Source organism: Leuciscus leuciscus, assembly GCF_965113295.1.
Source record: "Leuciscus leuciscus genome assembly, chromosome: 20".
Taxonomy (NCBI): domain Eukaryota; kingdom Metazoa; phylum Chordata; class Actinopteri; order Cypriniformes; family Leuciscidae; genus Leuciscus; species Leuciscus leuciscus.
Genome location: NC_138744.1, coordinates 10535697 through 10552449, shown reverse-complemented (window position 1 = coordinate 10552449; position 16753 = coordinate 10535697). Strand labels below are relative to the sequence as shown.

The window sequence follows — 16753 nt, the reverse complement described above, 5'->3', positions numbered from 1 at the left end:
AGGTCAAAAAACACTTTAATTTTCTCATTATATACTTTGCATATCACCTCATTTCTCAAAGAATCTGAAAAATGTTATTTTTATATTTAAAATGTAGATTCAGTCTCTAAACCCCTCCTTTCGAGAGCCTACTCTGCTCTGATTGGTCAGACAGCCCAGTCTGTTGTGATTGGTCTACCACGTACAGTGCCTGTCTGAAATGAAACTCCTATTACCTATACCTGAATTTCAGCTCCGGAGGCTTCCTTAGTGCTTGATACACAGGAATACGAATAATGTTGTTGGTTTTTTCGTATCAATTCCAGTGCGAGTCCTCATCTTTTTGAAGTTCATGTAAAGTGGATTTGCAGCGCTGAAAATAGCGTCTTCTCAGCCAAAGAAGACCATAGGCTGGCATTATGCATATTTACATTGTTACGCAGGTATGTAACAGGAAGTGAGACTGGAATTCCTGACGACTCGTTTCGACAGTTCAGAATCGATTCTCGATTCAATTGCATCGATTGCATTTTGATCTTTGAAACTTTGCAGACTTTTACATTCATATACAGCTTTATTACACTTTGCAAGAAAGGTAATATTTGAAAAAGCATAATTGGGCACTTTAAAAATACACATTTATAAAATATGCCACAAAAATAATTTACTTTAAATGTCACATGTCTTGAAGTAAAATTGTCTAGCTCCTGAGGAAGCAACACTACAGTTCAAAAGTTTGGTTAGGCTGCATTTATTTGATGAAAGACAGTAATATTGTGAATTTTACTACAACTTAAAATAACTGTTTTCGGTTTTAATATATTTTTAAATGTAGTTTATTTCTGTAATGGCAAAGCTGAATTTTCAGCAGCCATTACTCCAGTCTTCAGTGTCACATAATCCTACCTTATTCATAATATTCAGATTTTGTGCTCAAGAAACATTTATTATTTTTATGATCAAAGTTGAAACAGTTGTGTTGCCTAATATTTTTTGTCAAAAATGTGATGCATTTGTTTTTTTCAGGATTCTTTGATGAATAGAAAGTTGAAAAGAAGAGCATTTATTTGAAATAGAAATCTTTTGCAACAATGTAAAAGTCTTTACTGACACATTTGACCAATGTAACTTTTGACGTCTTTGCTAAATAAAAATATTAATTTCTGTCAAAGAAAATAAAATCTTAATGAGCCGGTTATGCATTTAACCAAAAATGCGGTGTAGGGGAGGAAGTGTTTCATAGTAACAGATGAGTGTGTTCACAGGGTTGTAAACACTGGAGAGGAACTAATCAGATTATAACAATGAGCTAAGTATGTCTGTGGATGATCACTGTGTTTCATAGACACGTCTAGTCTTGAGGGTGTTGCTATGATACAAGTGCACTTTTTGAATGGTTGGCTTCAGTGGTTAAAACCAACACATATTTTGAAGACTAAGCACTGGTTCTCCTAGTGGTTAATGCAATACTTATCCTGTGCAGATAACTTCAGCACTTGCATTAGGGGTCCGCATTTAACATCCATCCCCAAAATATGCTGGCACAGCCCAGAGAAAGTCAAAAAGCTTTTAAATTTGCTCTCGCAGCAGCAAAGAGCTAATGCAACTAATGAACAGCTGAGCCAGCAGACTTGTGTGACTGACAGAGAGACGTCTACAGACTGCAGTATTGGTTGCTTATCAACAAACTCTACTGGTCTCTCTGAGCTAGACCTGATAAGAATATCCAAAATTGGATTTGCAGTTTTACAAAAACAAACTAGAACTATTGCATCATTTGTTGACATGCAAATGTCAATAATAATTAGGCCTATCATCTGTGTTGCCTTACAAAGGCAAAATGTAGTACACATTTTGAATGAATTACATTGCAACCAAAATTGAGTGTGTGATCTGCCTTATATTTGACTCACAGAATTTAGCTCCATTATGCTTGAATTTAAAGAAAACTGTGAAAACAACTGTATCAATCAATATAAAATAAAACACCTCATATGTGACACTGGACCACAAAACCAGTCACATGGGTCTATTTTCTAAAATTAAGATGAATAAGCTGAATAAATAAGCTTTCCATTGAATTATGGTTTGTTAGGATAGGGCAATATTTGGCCGAGATACAAATATTTGAACATCTGGAATCTGAGGGTGCAAAAAATTCAGAAAAAACATTGAGAAAATCTCCTTTAAAGTTGTCCATTTATGTTTGCGATTGTGCTGCATTCACTCACAAAAATAAATGTTTTATATATTTACGGTAGGAAATTTACTAAATATCTTCATGAAAACATGATCTTTACTTAATATCCTAATGATTTTTCGCATAAAAGAAAAATCGATAATTTTGACCAATACAATGTATTGTTGGCCATTGCCACAAATATACCTGTGTGATTTGTGATTGGTTTTGTGATCCAGGGTCACACATGCTCACCAAGATTATCAAAAAATACATTAAAAACAGTAGGTATTATAATTTAAAAGTAACTGTTTCTGCTGAAATATACACTCACCTAAAGGATTATTAGGAACACCATACTAATACTGTGTTTGACCCCCTTTCGCCTTCAGAACTGCCTTAATTCTACGTGGCATTGATTCAACAAGGTGCTGAAAGCATTCTTTAGAAATGTTGGCCCATATTGATAGGATAGCATCTTGCAGTTGATAGAGATTTGTGGGATGCACATCCAGGGCACGAAGCTCCCGTTCCACCACATCCCAAAGATGCTCTATTGGGTTGAGATCTGGTGACTGTGGGGGCCATTTTAGTACAGTGAACTCAAGAATGTTCATGTTCAAGAAACCAATTTGAAATGATTCGAGCTTTGTGACATGATGCATTATCCTGCTGGAAGTAGCCATCAGAGGATGGGTACATGGTGGTCATAAAGGGATGGACATTGTCAGAAACAATGCTCAGGTAGGCTGTGGCATTTAAACGATGCCCAATTGGCACTAAGGGGCCTAAAGTGTGCCAAGGAAACATCCCCCACACCATTACACCACCACCACCAGCCTGCACAGTGGTAACAAGGCATGATGGATCCATGTTCTCATTCTGTTTACGCCAAATTCTGACTCTACCATCTGAATGTCTCAACAGAAATCGAGACTCATCAGACCAGGCAACATTTTTCCAGTCTTCAACTGTCCAATTTTGGTGAGCTCGTGCAAATTGTAGCCTCTTTTTCCTATTTGTAGTGGAGATGAGTGGTACCCGGTGGGGTCTTCTGCTGTTGTAGCCCATCCGCCTCAAGGTTGTGCGTGTTGTGGCTTCACAAATGCTTTGCTGCATACCTCGGTTGTAACGAGTGGTTATTTCAGTCAAAGTTGCTCTTCTATCAGCTTGAATCAGTCGGCCCATTCTCCTCTGACCTCTAGCATCAACAAGGCATTTTCGCCCACAGGACTGCCGCAAACTGGATGTTTTTCCCTTTTCACACCATTCTTTGTAAACCCTAGAAATGGTTGTGCGTGAAAATCCCAGTAACTGAGCAGATTGTGAAATACTCAGACCGGCCCGTCTGGCACCAACAACCATGCCACGCTCAAAATTGCTTAAATCACCTTTCTTTCCCATTCTGACATTCAGTTTGGAGTTCAGGAGATTGTCTTGACCTGGACCACACCCCTAAATGCATTGAAGCAACTGCCATGTGATTGGTTGATTAGATAATTGCATTAATGAGAAATTGAACAGGTGTTCCTAATAATCCTTTAGGTGAGTGTATTTTCAAATGTAATTTATTCCTGTGATGGCAAAAGCTGAATTTGCAGCATCATTACTCCAGTAAGTGTCACATGATCCTTCAGAAATCATTCTAATATGTTGATTTGTTTCTCAAGAAACATTTCTAATTATTATCAGTGTTGTGATACATTTTTTGTTCAGGATTCTTGGCAGTATATGTATTTAAAATATAAATCTTTTGTAACATTATAAATGTCTTATTGTCACTTTTGATCAATTTAATGCACACTTGCTTAGGAAAATTGTTTAAAGTTCTAAAAAAATAAAAAATTACCACAAACCTTTGAACAGTAATTAAGGTGTTTATCAAAAATAAAATACATTTCTCTTGAAAATGCAACATTCAATGCATGTTATGTGTGAGACTAGAAAAGTTGTTGTTTTTTCATTCCAGTTTAAAAGATTTCACCTCATTGCAACTCTCAAGCTGATTAATACTCTTTAAGCTGATTAAGAAATAAGTGAAACTGGGTTTGTAGGTGGCAAAAACTGTCCTAAATTTGGCAGCAAGAAATATGCTATGTAAGGGGATGTGGATGTTCTCACTAAAGGATTAATGGCAGATAGGAAGGGAAATGAGAGTAAGAGGGGATTTACACACTAACACACTTCTGCCTTTAACTATCTTGTTATGGAGCTCAGCGTCTGTGGTATCACAAAGGCACTTATTGTCAATTGCAGGAATCTGAGTGTAATACTAAGTTCCTTTTTTGAAGCAATTGATGTCTGTGACCACTTAGCATGAATGAGTTATGTTTAGTTAAAAGGCTTTTAATTGCATAGACACATGTCGTAGCAAACCAGTGTCTGGAAATTTGGGTCATTGTTTAACACGGTTTGCAGCATCTGAGCTACATCAGACTATGTTGAATGAAACACTGTTAATATCTGTCTTTTCTCAGAGTTATAATGACAAACACACCTTTGTGGTTTCGACCTGGCATACTGGAAAGCACTAGTTCTGCTCCTGGCATGTAAGCACCTCAAATCCTCAGCAAATATCAGTTCCTTCAAAAACGTTGCCACACAGATATGCTAGGAACTATCCAACTTAACCAACAAAAAAAAGTTCTATTGCTGAGATTTTATAAATACACCCTTAACCAAAGGCTGGTGTGCATGCCGTGGCAATCCAGCCTAGCATCTTTGAGTTTTATTACAGGGGCTCTCTGCGCCTAAAAAAACTGAAGCACGGTGAAATCATTCATTTTCTGGTCTGATGTCATCTCAGACTCTCCATAATTGCCGGAGTCCGGCGTCTTGTGTCTATAATTGGTAGAGACACCGCAAACTCTCTGAGAAGACACTGTAGGTGGGTACTGGTTGATTCATTATTTTGTCGTAAAATTGAAGCGGGAGGTCATCAAAAGGAAAACCATTTTTCAAGTCTCTTCTTTTTTTCTCGTTCTTTTTTTCTCTGTGGTTTGAAAACTGGGCCTTCCAGGCAAATTCTACTTGTCTGTCTGTCGCAGTTGAGAACTGCTTGCAGTTGCTGACTGATGTGGGGTGCTTGAAAAGGGTAATGATAGATCAGCACATTTTAAACGTATGTTGATAATTTTATACAATTTATGCAACCATCGAAGCAATAGAGGCTATTTAGGATGAAGACATCGGAGAAAGCACACACTTGCAAGGTAGGTGCCACAACATATTTGCTGTGTTATTTTAGGACAGATGTCATCTGAGGTCATCCCATAAGGGATTGACATTGAGCTTTATTTTAGCCTCTCAAACATAACAATAAGACATCCAGGCCCCACATCACAATTTTCCTACGGAAAGAGCGTGATGAAAAGTGTAGGAGGGTTTATGAAAATCCATTATCACCCTCCCACAAGCTGCAAAATACAGCCAAATAGTACATTCCAGGTTGTTTGAAGCTTAAGTGTCTGTGAATATTCTCTATATTACCACAGGAAATACAATGTTAATTCGTCAAAAGGAGATGTTGACCGAGAGTCTTCCAATTTTTATTTAAAAGATGCCATGAAAGTCAATGGTTACCAACACTGTCCCTAATTCTGCCAATCTCCAATTATGTTTCAAAGAAGAAAGTCATGGGATAACATGAGGTTGAGTAAATTATAGTAATTTGTGAGTAAACTATTTCTTTAATCATTTATATTTGCAGTTAGTTGCACTGCTCTTCCACAGCAGATGCAACCGGTCAGAGGACATTAATATATGACACAGTGTTGCCATCTGCTGCTTAACTGTAAAACCTGTCGAGTTTGTATTGCTTACTGCGTAGTCTATTGAGCCGAATGCCTCAGAACTTGCCTCTTATTTACCACACACGGTCTGATGCTTCGAGGTATGCTTGCAAATGTCCAGACATTTGTGTGTGAGTGAAATTTGAGTTACTCAATGAATATTTAAATAACAGACTACAAGTTAGTATGGAAAAATTGCCATGTAAGTCAATATCTTATTTTGTGTTCAGCAGAAGAAAGAAATGTATACAGGTTTGAAACAACTTGAGGGTGAGTAAATGACAGAATTTTCGTTTTTGGGTGAACTATCCCTTTAATCGAAAAAATAAATAAAAAATAGCCCTATTTATATATTCAAAAACAGACCTAAAATACAATAGACCCAAGTTACGAAGTTCATGGTGTGTCCCTCCTAACAATCAAAGAGAACTTTTAGTGCTCCCTGGTAACATCTATATTTAGGAATCCAAATGAAATTGATTGACAACTCCGACTGTCCCGAAGGCCCCGCCCCCCGACTCAACTGACCGTGCAGGAGCAACTTATGCGTGGGAACAAAACTTCGTACATTTCGCTGAATTAATAAGATTTATATGACATAACGTATTAAAAACACATCTCATTTTCACTTACAGCGTATTAATGCGCACACAATGTCACGAGAGGAGGACCTGTTGCGGATTGCTAAAAAACTAGACAAGATGGTGTCTAGAAATAACATGGTGAGATCCTAATTTTGACGCAACGCTTCACGCTGTTTGTTTGTGCGATCTCTGCGCATGCTGCTTACGAATAACTAGTTTAAACTTTTTTGCATGTGTGTTTGCGCCGTTTTAATTCTGCTTAATTAAGATACAGACGTGCACAAGCGTTGTTTAATTCGGTTGCTAGTGAGAGAGAAATAATGTGTGTGTGTAATAGGACTACAGAGACGCATATGCGAGTGACAACAGGTGTTGGCTGAGGATTGAGCAGATTTACTTTAGATTTATTCAGGGCAGCAACAAGAACGAAGACAAAAGTGCGCCATTATAGACAGTTTAGTTGACGCTGTATGCAGGTTTTTGTTAATACTTAACAGTATGTATTGGATTCCTCGTAGTAAATTATGGCACAAGGTCGAGGAGGGGGTGTGTGTTTTGGCCGACTTGAATAGTTTTACGCGCATGAGCACAGAATTTAAAGGGATATTCACCCGAAAAGGAAAATGAAACTTATGCCATAATTTACCCACCCTCATGTTGTTTCAAACCAGTATGATTGTTTGTTTTTTTATATATAGTGTTGCAGACCAAATGTTTGAGAACAGTAAAAGTAACCGTGATGTGTTATTACCATACAAAATAAGTAAAATACATGAACATATTAAGAAAAATCATAACAGTTACTTAAGTAATTAAATAATTGTTAATCTCCCTTTCTGTGTAGGACGGAGCTCTAGATCTTCTTAGAGAATTGAAAAATTTCAACATGACACTGAAGCTTCTTCAGGTATGTCTACTGGATCAATTGTATTGACATACATTATCAATCCTGTAGGAAAATATAGCTGCAAATCAAAGGTATCACAAAGAGCCATATACACATACACAATGCAATCAATATGGACAATGCATATAAAATATCAATGTTTGAGTAATATGGAGAGATTCATAATTAAAGTTAATTTTTAAAATGATGTGTCGTGAGAGACTTATGATAAAACAGATATGATACATCAGATAGATCGGTGCATAAATGCAGCTGTTCTTGTTAATGTCATCATTGGTTGTCTTATATCTCTTGCTTTTGTTTGTCTAACATTTAATATTTACTTTGTTCCAGGATACAAGAATTGGCATGTCTGTGAACGGAATAAGGAAACATTGCACAGATGAGGATGTTGTCAACTTGGCAAAGATTCTTATCAAAAACTGGAAGAAGCTTTTAGGTAAGGGTAATATTTTAATGAAAATCTTAAAATCAGATACAGATCAAATTTACTCCAAATCCCATTTAAAAAAGGCTCATAATACATAATATATTTCATGTTATTCATATATGCAGTATAACATAGTCTGGCTTAATATTTTAAGTCATACGCCTTTTGTCTTTGGTAGAATCAGCTCAAAACCAAAAGTCTGAGAGGACAAATGAGATGAAGAATGGCAATCATCCAAGCAAGGCATCAGGGTCACCCAACAGGACTTCTCCTGAGAGAGAGTCCAGGTATGTTTGCTAATAACAGGGTAAAACATGGAAGTATTCCAGACTTTTTTGTACAGTGTAATTGAAAGCTTTAGGAACCTCTTCCTAAAAGCATACACGAGAGTGGCCTATTTTGTTACTAACATTGATTTACGCAGAGGTTGAAGCTAGCAAAGTGGTTTGCGTTATGAAGTATAACCTGTTTATCTCGTCAGTCCACGGAGATCGACAACGGAAATTAAACCAGACTTAGACTCCAACAAGAAACTCGATGAAAAACACAGAAGAGAAAAACGAGATGCAGAGCTCAGGAACAGAAAACAAGAAAGTGACCCGAAAAAAGAGAAACAATCTATTAACAATAAAAAGGAGCTAGAGAGGTGAGAAGCCCAACTGCTGTATAAAGCCCCTGTGCTCATTCCAAACTGTGCCATTAGATTTTTACGTGTATTCTGTTTAGGAAAGATGCATTGAACAGTGATCATCTTCCCTCCGGAAAGACGCATTCATCTCAGCCCCCCAAGTGTCCTCCTCCATCTGGGGAAGTGAAGAGGGAGAGGTTAGGGCTTGTGCATGCGGTTGAAGCATGTGACTGTGATTAAGAGGAACCACTTGTACTACATAAAAAACAAAACAAAACATGAAGCCATATTATTACGGTGAAAGTATCAGCATTTCAAAGTCATTTCTGATTATCTAGGAAAGTTTAAAATGTCACAAACTAACAAGGTCATGGCAATTGCATGAATGGCATTTTCTTCTGATCGTTAACATTGTAGTTTTTCTGGTGATAATGTTAAGCAAAAATCTGAATTTAAGAATTGACTTTTAATTCATGTCCAAAAGGATGTTGAATGCAGTTTGAATTGGACAGAAAGTGGCTAATTATGCCTATATAAGATTTCTAATATATATATATATATATATATTACATTAATCAGATAAACTTAAAGTTAAATACTCAAACATCAAAACAATAAGATGAAAAAAAATTCTCAACAGCACAACAAAATGTCCAACATGTTATAGTTTAAAAACTACTCTACATAATAATTTATATAATCCTTAAATTAAAATTGTAATTACAATTCTACATTCTGTTTGCTACCTCAATTACAATTCAGGAATATCCTTAAAATATTCTCAAATCTGAGTGGTGCACAATCCTGTTGACATAATTTTGTTTTACTTTTCCCACTTGTATGCTGGGCAAGCAGAGTTGCAATGTAAGATGAATTTTTACTTTTGTTTAGGAAAGATGCTCCCGTTGATTTTTTCCCTCCTGCTTCAATCATTTCTCACCCTCCTCTAAGACGCTCATCAGTAGATGTAAAGAAAGAGAGGTCAGAGCTTAATGCTTGTGTTTAAGTTGTTTGTTAGTTAAGAACACGTCATTGTAGTGTGAAAAGTTTTATTTTCTGATGCAGTCTATTAGTCATAAGGCTATCTACAGTGATAGCTGATACAGCAAAAACAAAAATACACTACATTGCAAAAGTTTGGGTTCAGTATTTTTTAATTTTTTTAATGAATACTTGAATTCAGCATGGACAGTAAAGACATCTATAATATTACAAAAGATTTGTTTCAAATACATGTTGTTCTTTTGAACTTTCTATTCATCAAAGAATCCTCAAAAAAAAATGTTTTCAACATTGATAGTAATGCAAAATGTTTCTTGAGCAGCAAATCAGTATATTAGAATGATTTCTGAAGGATCATGTGCTGCTGAAGACTGTAGTAATGATGCTGAAAATTCAGCTTTGCCATCACAGGAATAAATCCCATTTTTTAAATATACAAAAACATAAAAACATCTTAATGACCTCAAATTTTTGAATGGTAGTTCAAATGCTGAATTTGGATGTTTACGTTTCTTGCACAGAAAAGACACTCTGGGTTCCTCACATTCTCTTCCTCTTCAGTCTCATTCTACTAAACGTCCCTTCTCAGATGGAAAGAAAGAACGGTTAGACATTGTGCTAGAAGTGCATGCAGTGTGTGACATGAAAATATCTGCTTTCATGTTGAATCAACACTGCAATGAGGCTGGCTTTTTTTGTTTTTTTGCAGGAGAGACACACATGAATTTCTTTTTCCTCTTCATAATCACTCTCATCCTCCACTTCCTCCTCCTCCTATTCCTATCCCTAAGCGCTCATCAGAGGTGAAGAAAGAAAGGTCAGGGATTGCTCTCAGGAGAATGTGTTCATAATTTGTATTATTTATATAAAATGTAGTAAATATCCAACATAGGGGGTCACCATTAAATATCTATTTTCACAGGAGAGATCCTTCTGAAACTTTACCTCCTCCTGCTCCTATCCTTTCTCTTCCTCCTCCTCCTCCTCCTCCCAAACATCCATCACTAGAGGAGCCCAGAGAAAGGTCTGAACACCTTTCAGTTCAAGTTCATGGCCCTCTTTTTTGATAAAGAGTTTTTTTTCTTGTGAAGACAAGAGCACAATACTATTGCTTTAGTTTGTTTTTTGTTTGTTTTATTTTGTAAAATAGTGGGAGTGGCTCTCAATGATCCAGTATTCAATTGGTAGAAATTTGTAAATTATAATTTCTAGTTCACTAGATGACCTAGTATCGCCGCAAGTGCAAGTTTTTCCCCTTGTTCTCATTTTAATGCCACATTGGAAATTGTATATTTGTTACCTAGGGCAAAGAAAGCAATTGATCCGAATGCCCCTCTTCCTCCTTTACCTTTCAATCTACATCCTCCTCAGAAACGAGAGATGAAGAAAGAAAGGTTAGGGCTTGGCTTGTTGTCTTGTTGAGTAAACAAAGTACTTTCAGTCGCTTGCAACATTTTCTTCTAGCGAAACACAGTGTTCTAACAAAGCGCAGTGTTGTTTGTCTCATAAATAATCAGTGACTTTCTTTGCTTAGAAAAGAAACAGCGGATCCCAGTGCTCCTTTCCCTCCTGTTCCTCTCCATCTTCAACCTACACCTACAAAACGTCCCGCGTTAGACACAAATAAAGACAAAGAGAAAGAAAGGTTAGGGACAGAGGAAATGAATAGCATGTTAACATGAATAGCTGTGTGCCTGTGTTTTTACTTAATTACTTCACCATCTGAAGAATAACTACAACTGTTTTACTATAGAAAAGACACATCAGACCCGAAGCGACGGATGTCTGAACACAATGAGAAAGATAGGTCTGAAACATGATGAATACTAACCCTTGAACAACACCATTGTTGAGTGAAATTATACTTATAAGTTGCACAGTGTATCACTAAACCATTGGTGTTATTAATTTAAAGGGGTGGTTCTCCCAAAAATAATAATTTTGGCATCATTTACCCTCATGTTGTTTCAAACCTGTATGACTTACTTTCTTCTGTGGAACACAAAAGGAAAATCTTGAACACTGCTTTCATGCTGCATAAAAGTCATCCAAATGACTTGTGTGCTACATACTCAAAGAAAGCCATACAGGTTTGGAATGACTACAATGACAGAATAATGACAGAATTAAAAATTTTTAGTGAACTATCTCCTTCATTCAATTTGGATGAAGTCTTTTCATGGCTTGTGGTGATAATAATTTTCGCCATCCCAAAGTGCTGAGATGATTTTCTTTTTCTCAGAAAAGACACAAGAGAGAGTAAACCACTTAAAAGACCGTCAATGAAGCTCAAGATTGAGAGGTTTGAATTGATGTTTTGCAACTGAATGTAGGCAGAGGGCAGCAGAAGTGCATGCATTGTTGTTATTTTGTCTTGGGAGTTTGAGGATTGTGGCAATTTGCAAGACTTGTGGATTTTTTATGTTCATTAAAACAATATAATTTGTCACCAAAATTCCCTACTCTGCTTTTATTCCTAGAAAGGACTCCACAGATTCCAAAAAGCTCCCTCCTAGAAAGCCGAGCATGGAAGGACGGAGAGACAGGTTTGCTCATGCATTACTAAAAAAAAAAAACATCTAGAAAACCAAATAAAAAGCCAAATAAAATGGTTACTGACAATCAGGCATTTGTGTTTTGCTATTTTTTACTGCAGTAAGGACTCCACCGACTCCAAGTCAAGCCATCACCTTTTGAAACGACAATCAAGTGAAACTAAAATGGAGAGGTAACATGTTATAGTAATGCAGTTGGTCTTGCAGTGAAATATTAAAGTATCCAAAATAGGGATGTGTTCCAGTTTCATTAATGTTTAAAAGGAAATTTTATAACCAACTGGTGGACTAGTCTAACAAACCCCCCGAAGATAGTAAAAAAAAAAAAAAAAGTGTCTATATATGAATATTAAAATTGAAGTAACCTATATAATCTATGAGTCAAATCTCATACTGAATGCTGCTGAAAAAATATATATATATGCAATGTGCTTGCCTTGCATTTGGATCATTGTACACTAAACATAAGTGTTTAACGTTAGCCAATATTGACATATTTATTAAAATCTTCTGAATCAACAGGCAGTGGAGGACCAATAAATACAAACTTAATAGCCTATTATAAACAGAATTCCTCAAATAGATGTTAGTTAACATAAGTAACAAGGTATTGTTGTTCGTCAACTATAGGGGGATTCCGTTTGTTAGGATAATGATATAGGATCTGTTGTTGTTAAGTAGCCTAAGTTTAATTTATAATGTTTCTCCTTTAAATTGGAATCAAATTTCATACCAGTATATAGACCCTCATTACCTGTAGTAAAACAAGCCTGTAAGCAAGCTTAATTGTTATATGAAATAGCCTACACAAAACTGTCCCGTTTTATTCTAAGTCAAAATCACCTTGCTCATCTTCTGAGTGGATGTTTAAAAAAGTGAATGAATGAAAGCTCTGAGGTAAAATATCCGCTTAGGATTATTATTCAAAATAATGTGTTTTAAAAATGTTACACTAATGCAAGTAATTTGAATGTAGCCTTGGTAGAAATAAAGCTAACCATAAACATGCACACATTTTTTTTATGTAACCGACTAGTATTTCCATTGTCGACTAGCAGCAATATCGTTTAGTTGACTAGTCTCACACATCCCTGATTCAAACCTACTGATCCTTTACAAAGATAAATGCATGACTTTCATGTTCAACACAGAATGCGTACTATAAACTCTCATGTGTTATTTCTCCAGGAGAGATTCTACTAACTCAAGGTCTGGCAGCTCACCTCAGGCCAAGAAATCTAGTGAAAGGCAAGAACTATACTTTACTGTTTATTATTATTTACTCATTTAGATGTGACCAGCATGCCATATGGTGTTATTGTGGCATTATGTTCTCACTCTCGCCCATTTGGATAGGCTCAGATATGCTTAGAATTCTGCCTGCTTCATATTCCAGTTATAATACAACACAAAATCCCAAAGTCATTCAAATCGTGACTAACAAATTATGAGAATAATGTTCACAGACAGCAGTGATCAATGATTCCATTGGGATGTTGGAACATTCTATCTTTGTCACGTGGTCATTAGAGAACTAAAGACGCCTGCTTTTTGTTTTTCCCATACAGCAAGAGTAAACCAGAGACCCCAAAGACGCCCACAACACCCACAAGCCCCCTCTCTCCGCTTAGCTCAAGTGTGGGTCCTTTATCTCCTCGTCTGCTAACCGGGGATTCCATCAGGGACAAATGCATTGAAATGCTGACCGCCGCACTACGTACAGATGGTACGCAAAACAAACGCTTGACACCCACACAGAGTCTGACATATATCACAGACATACTGACATTATTATTTGTTTTGATACTCATCATTGTGGAGATGATGCTTACAATATGTTTTTCTTTCCTATTAGATGACTACAAAGACTATGGTGCAAACTGTGAAGGCATGGCAGCGGAAATCGAGGATTATATCCTTAGTGGACATTATTGGTTGACAGTTGCTTTGAAAATGAGTGTAGAATCCTCTTGAAACCATTGGTTAAAATTCAAAAGTAGATATCCTTAACTGTCCTCCTCTGCCTACATATCTACCAGGAGATAAGAGCCACAGACATGAAATACAAGAACAGAGTCCGCAGCCGCATCAGTAACCTGAAGGATCCCAAAAATCCCAATCTGCGTAAAAATGTCTTAGCTGGAGCCATCGAGTTGAGCCGCATGGCCACCATGACTGCTGAGGTAGATTGCACATTTTATAAATAATAAATAACAAAATAATAAACATAAGTTAATATATGTCTCACCAATGCTGCATTTTATTTGAAAATGCATTCAAAAATACAGTACAAACAGTAATTTGTAAAATATTATTACTATATGAAATAACTCTTTTCTTTTTAAATATATTTTAAAATGTAATTTATTCCTGTGATGACTAAGCTGAATTTTCAGCATCATTACTCAACTCTTCAGTGTCACATGATCCTTCAGAAATGACATTCTAATATCTGATTTGGTGCTCAAGATTGATTTTTTATCATCAATGTTGAAAGCAGTTGTGCTGCTTTATATTTTTGTGGAACCCGTCGTGTTTTTTCAGGGTGAATAGAAAGTTCAAAAGAACAGCATTTATTTGAAATATACATTTTTAAGTATTTACTGTCGCGATTTGATCAATTTTATGCATTCTTACTGATTAAATTGATTAATTCCTTGTAAAAACAATCCTACTGACCCTTTTGAATGGTAGTGTAAGTTAATTTTTCTTACCCCATTTGCCCAAAATGTTCTGATAGTTATGTTTCAAACAAGAATTACATTATTAGATATTAGATGTTAGATTGTTTTAACTGGAAATTTTTGTCTTCAGTGCAATAGTTTATTTACAGTGCAATGTTGTAAAACTTAGCCTTTGAAATGAACTGTTGTCAAACAAATATCTTCTACCCTGAAAGATGATACAGTATATCAGAAGCCACTCTGCTGTCTATAAATGAACACTATGTTCTTGGTGTTGTAGGAAATGGCTAGTGATGAACTGAAACAGTTGAGGAACGTGTTGACCCAGGAGGCCATCCGAGAACATCAGATGGCAAAGACTGGAGGAACCACAACTGACCTGCTGCAGTGTGGCAAGTGCAGGAAGAAAAACTGCACCTACAACCAGGTACATCGATGAAACCGCATTTTCTAATATTACTGGATTTTTAGCTGTAGTTCTTTCATTTGTTGTGAAAATAAATATATACTGAGTAATATTTTGAACCTTCACAGGTGCAAACTCGGAGTGCTGATGAACCAATGACCACCTTTGTGCTGTGCAATGAATGTGGTAATCGCTGGAAGGTCAGAAAAATATGTTTTGGCTTATGTATTTTATATTTTTTTTATAAACCAATCATCTTACGTCCAGTAGAACAATGTAAGTAACAAGTGTCTTTCAATATTTTTTTTCTAGTTCTGCTAACTTGAAGCCAGGAGTCCAACAACATTGACCATGCAGCAGTGGCGAGGCCAGAAATTTAAAAGTGAGGGTGGACCAATCCCTACTCTCAAATTACATCCATTTAAAAAAAATAGTTTGACAGTTAAGTTTAGTTAAATGTGATTTATTGTCAGCCAATTGTTTCATGAAAAGAACAAAATCATAACATAAATATCCAGTGAACAGAATTAGAACAGTAAATGAAGATAAATAATCATAGACAGAGTGTGTTTAAGGCTGGGCAAGGCTTACCCTTCCCCTGGCCGAGGGAATTTTCTCACTCAAACCACTGACTTCTGCTGCTTCTGATTGCTTTTAGAGGGAAAAGCTGCCCATAACTGCTGTTCTACGATCAGTTTTCTCTGTAATAATAGCATAATGGTGATTTGGCAAACGATCCAGCGCGTATCTGTGTTTGTGCTCTGGAGAGTGTCGAAGGTTTCTATTTACAATGTTTTTTTACATCGTTGAGTAATGCAGCCAATCACAGACATATCTGTTGATTTCTTGAACGCAATGGCCAATCAGAGGGGTTTAAGTTAGAATCCACTAACCCTGGCCCTTATGTAGCCTCGCCACTGCCATGTAGGATTCCTCATCTTTTTTTTTAAATTTGGAAGAGAAAGTAATATAATGGTTTATTCTACCAGCAAATGGTCCTGAATTTATAATATGTAAATTAATTCTTTAACTTTTACAGAAGTACACATAGCAAAGAGTGTGTTCTGTATATTCATAATTAAAGTGAACATTAATGACTTGGGAGATGTAAATCTGATCAAATTCTACACTTTTATACTGTTTTATGAAATGCCAGTGTTATTATTATTTTTTTACTTGATTAATTGGTCTATTACACAGAATCCTATTGGGGTCAGACTTTAAAGAATAATGTGTTAACACATTTTAAATTTAATTAATGAAGAGAATCCTAATCTATCTATACAGTACAACACAAAAATGCTTTTTAAATGGATCTAAACATTTTGTTTTAAAGTATGGTGATGCATAAAATATTGTAGAGAAAAATCGCAAAAACTAAAGCAATAATTGTAATATTGATTTGAATAAATTATGTTGATTTGATATTTTTTTGTAGTATTTTTTGCAGGCTTAAAAAGACCTAATACCATTCAGGCACAGCCATGGTTGTCCAAAGCTCATCAAATATGCTTGGTTTCTTTCCAGTCAGGTGTGATTGAAGGCTTGTTAACCTGCCAGCCCTGTGAAAGCAGGAAATAGCACACATGTAGACAACATCCATACTTT

At 36.1% G+C, this 16753-nt stretch overlaps 1 protein-coding gene across 23 annotated transcripts; it reads left to right on the top strand.

Annotated features, from left to right (window-relative positions):
* Positions 1-6022: 6022 nt before the first annotated feature.
* tcea3 (transcription elongation factor A (SII), 3) lies at positions 6023-16570 on the top strand. 23 transcript variants are annotated; one of them, XM_082149015.1, is made up of 23 exons: positions 6023-6080; positions 7378-7440; positions 7774-7879; positions 8049-8157; positions 8352-8516; positions 8597-8695; positions 9390-9479; positions 10022-10105; positions 10210-10317; positions 10423-10524; positions 10805-10894; positions 11035-11145; positions 11254-11307; positions 11743-11802; positions 11981-12046; positions 12157-12228; positions 13244-13303; positions 13624-13781; positions 13911-13972; positions 14089-14238; positions 15020-15166; positions 15274-15345; positions 15458-16570. In XM_082149015.1, exons 1-23 carry the CDS (start codon positions 6063-6065, stop codon positions 15464-15466), a joined length of 2055 nt encoding a protein of 684 aa, XP_082005141.1. In that variant the 5' UTR covers positions 6023-6062; the 3' UTR covers positions 15467-16570. The 23 variants fall into 23 exon arrangements, with proteins under 23 accessions (XP_082005141.1, XP_082005147.1, XP_082005130.1 ...); XM_082149021.1 differs by having other exon boundaries at positions 6026-6050; XM_082149004.1 differs by lacking the exon at positions 6023-6080 and adding an exon at positions 6435-6671.
* The last annotated feature ends 183 nt before the right edge of the window (positions 16571-16753 follow it).

Coding starts and splice junctions, on each gene's coding strand:
- tcea3 (XM_082149004.1), top strand. CDS start 6,603: ATGTCACGAGAGGAGGACCTGTTGCGGATTGCTAAAAAACTAGACAAG. Junction 8,696..9,389: donor GGGGAAGTGAAGAGGGAGAG/GTTAGGGCTTGT, acceptor ACTTTTGTTTAG/GAAAGATGCTCCCGTTGATT. Junction 13,973..14,088: donor CGGAAATCGAGGATTATATC/CTTAGTGGACAT, acceptor TGCCTACATATC/TACCAGGAGATAAGAGCCAC.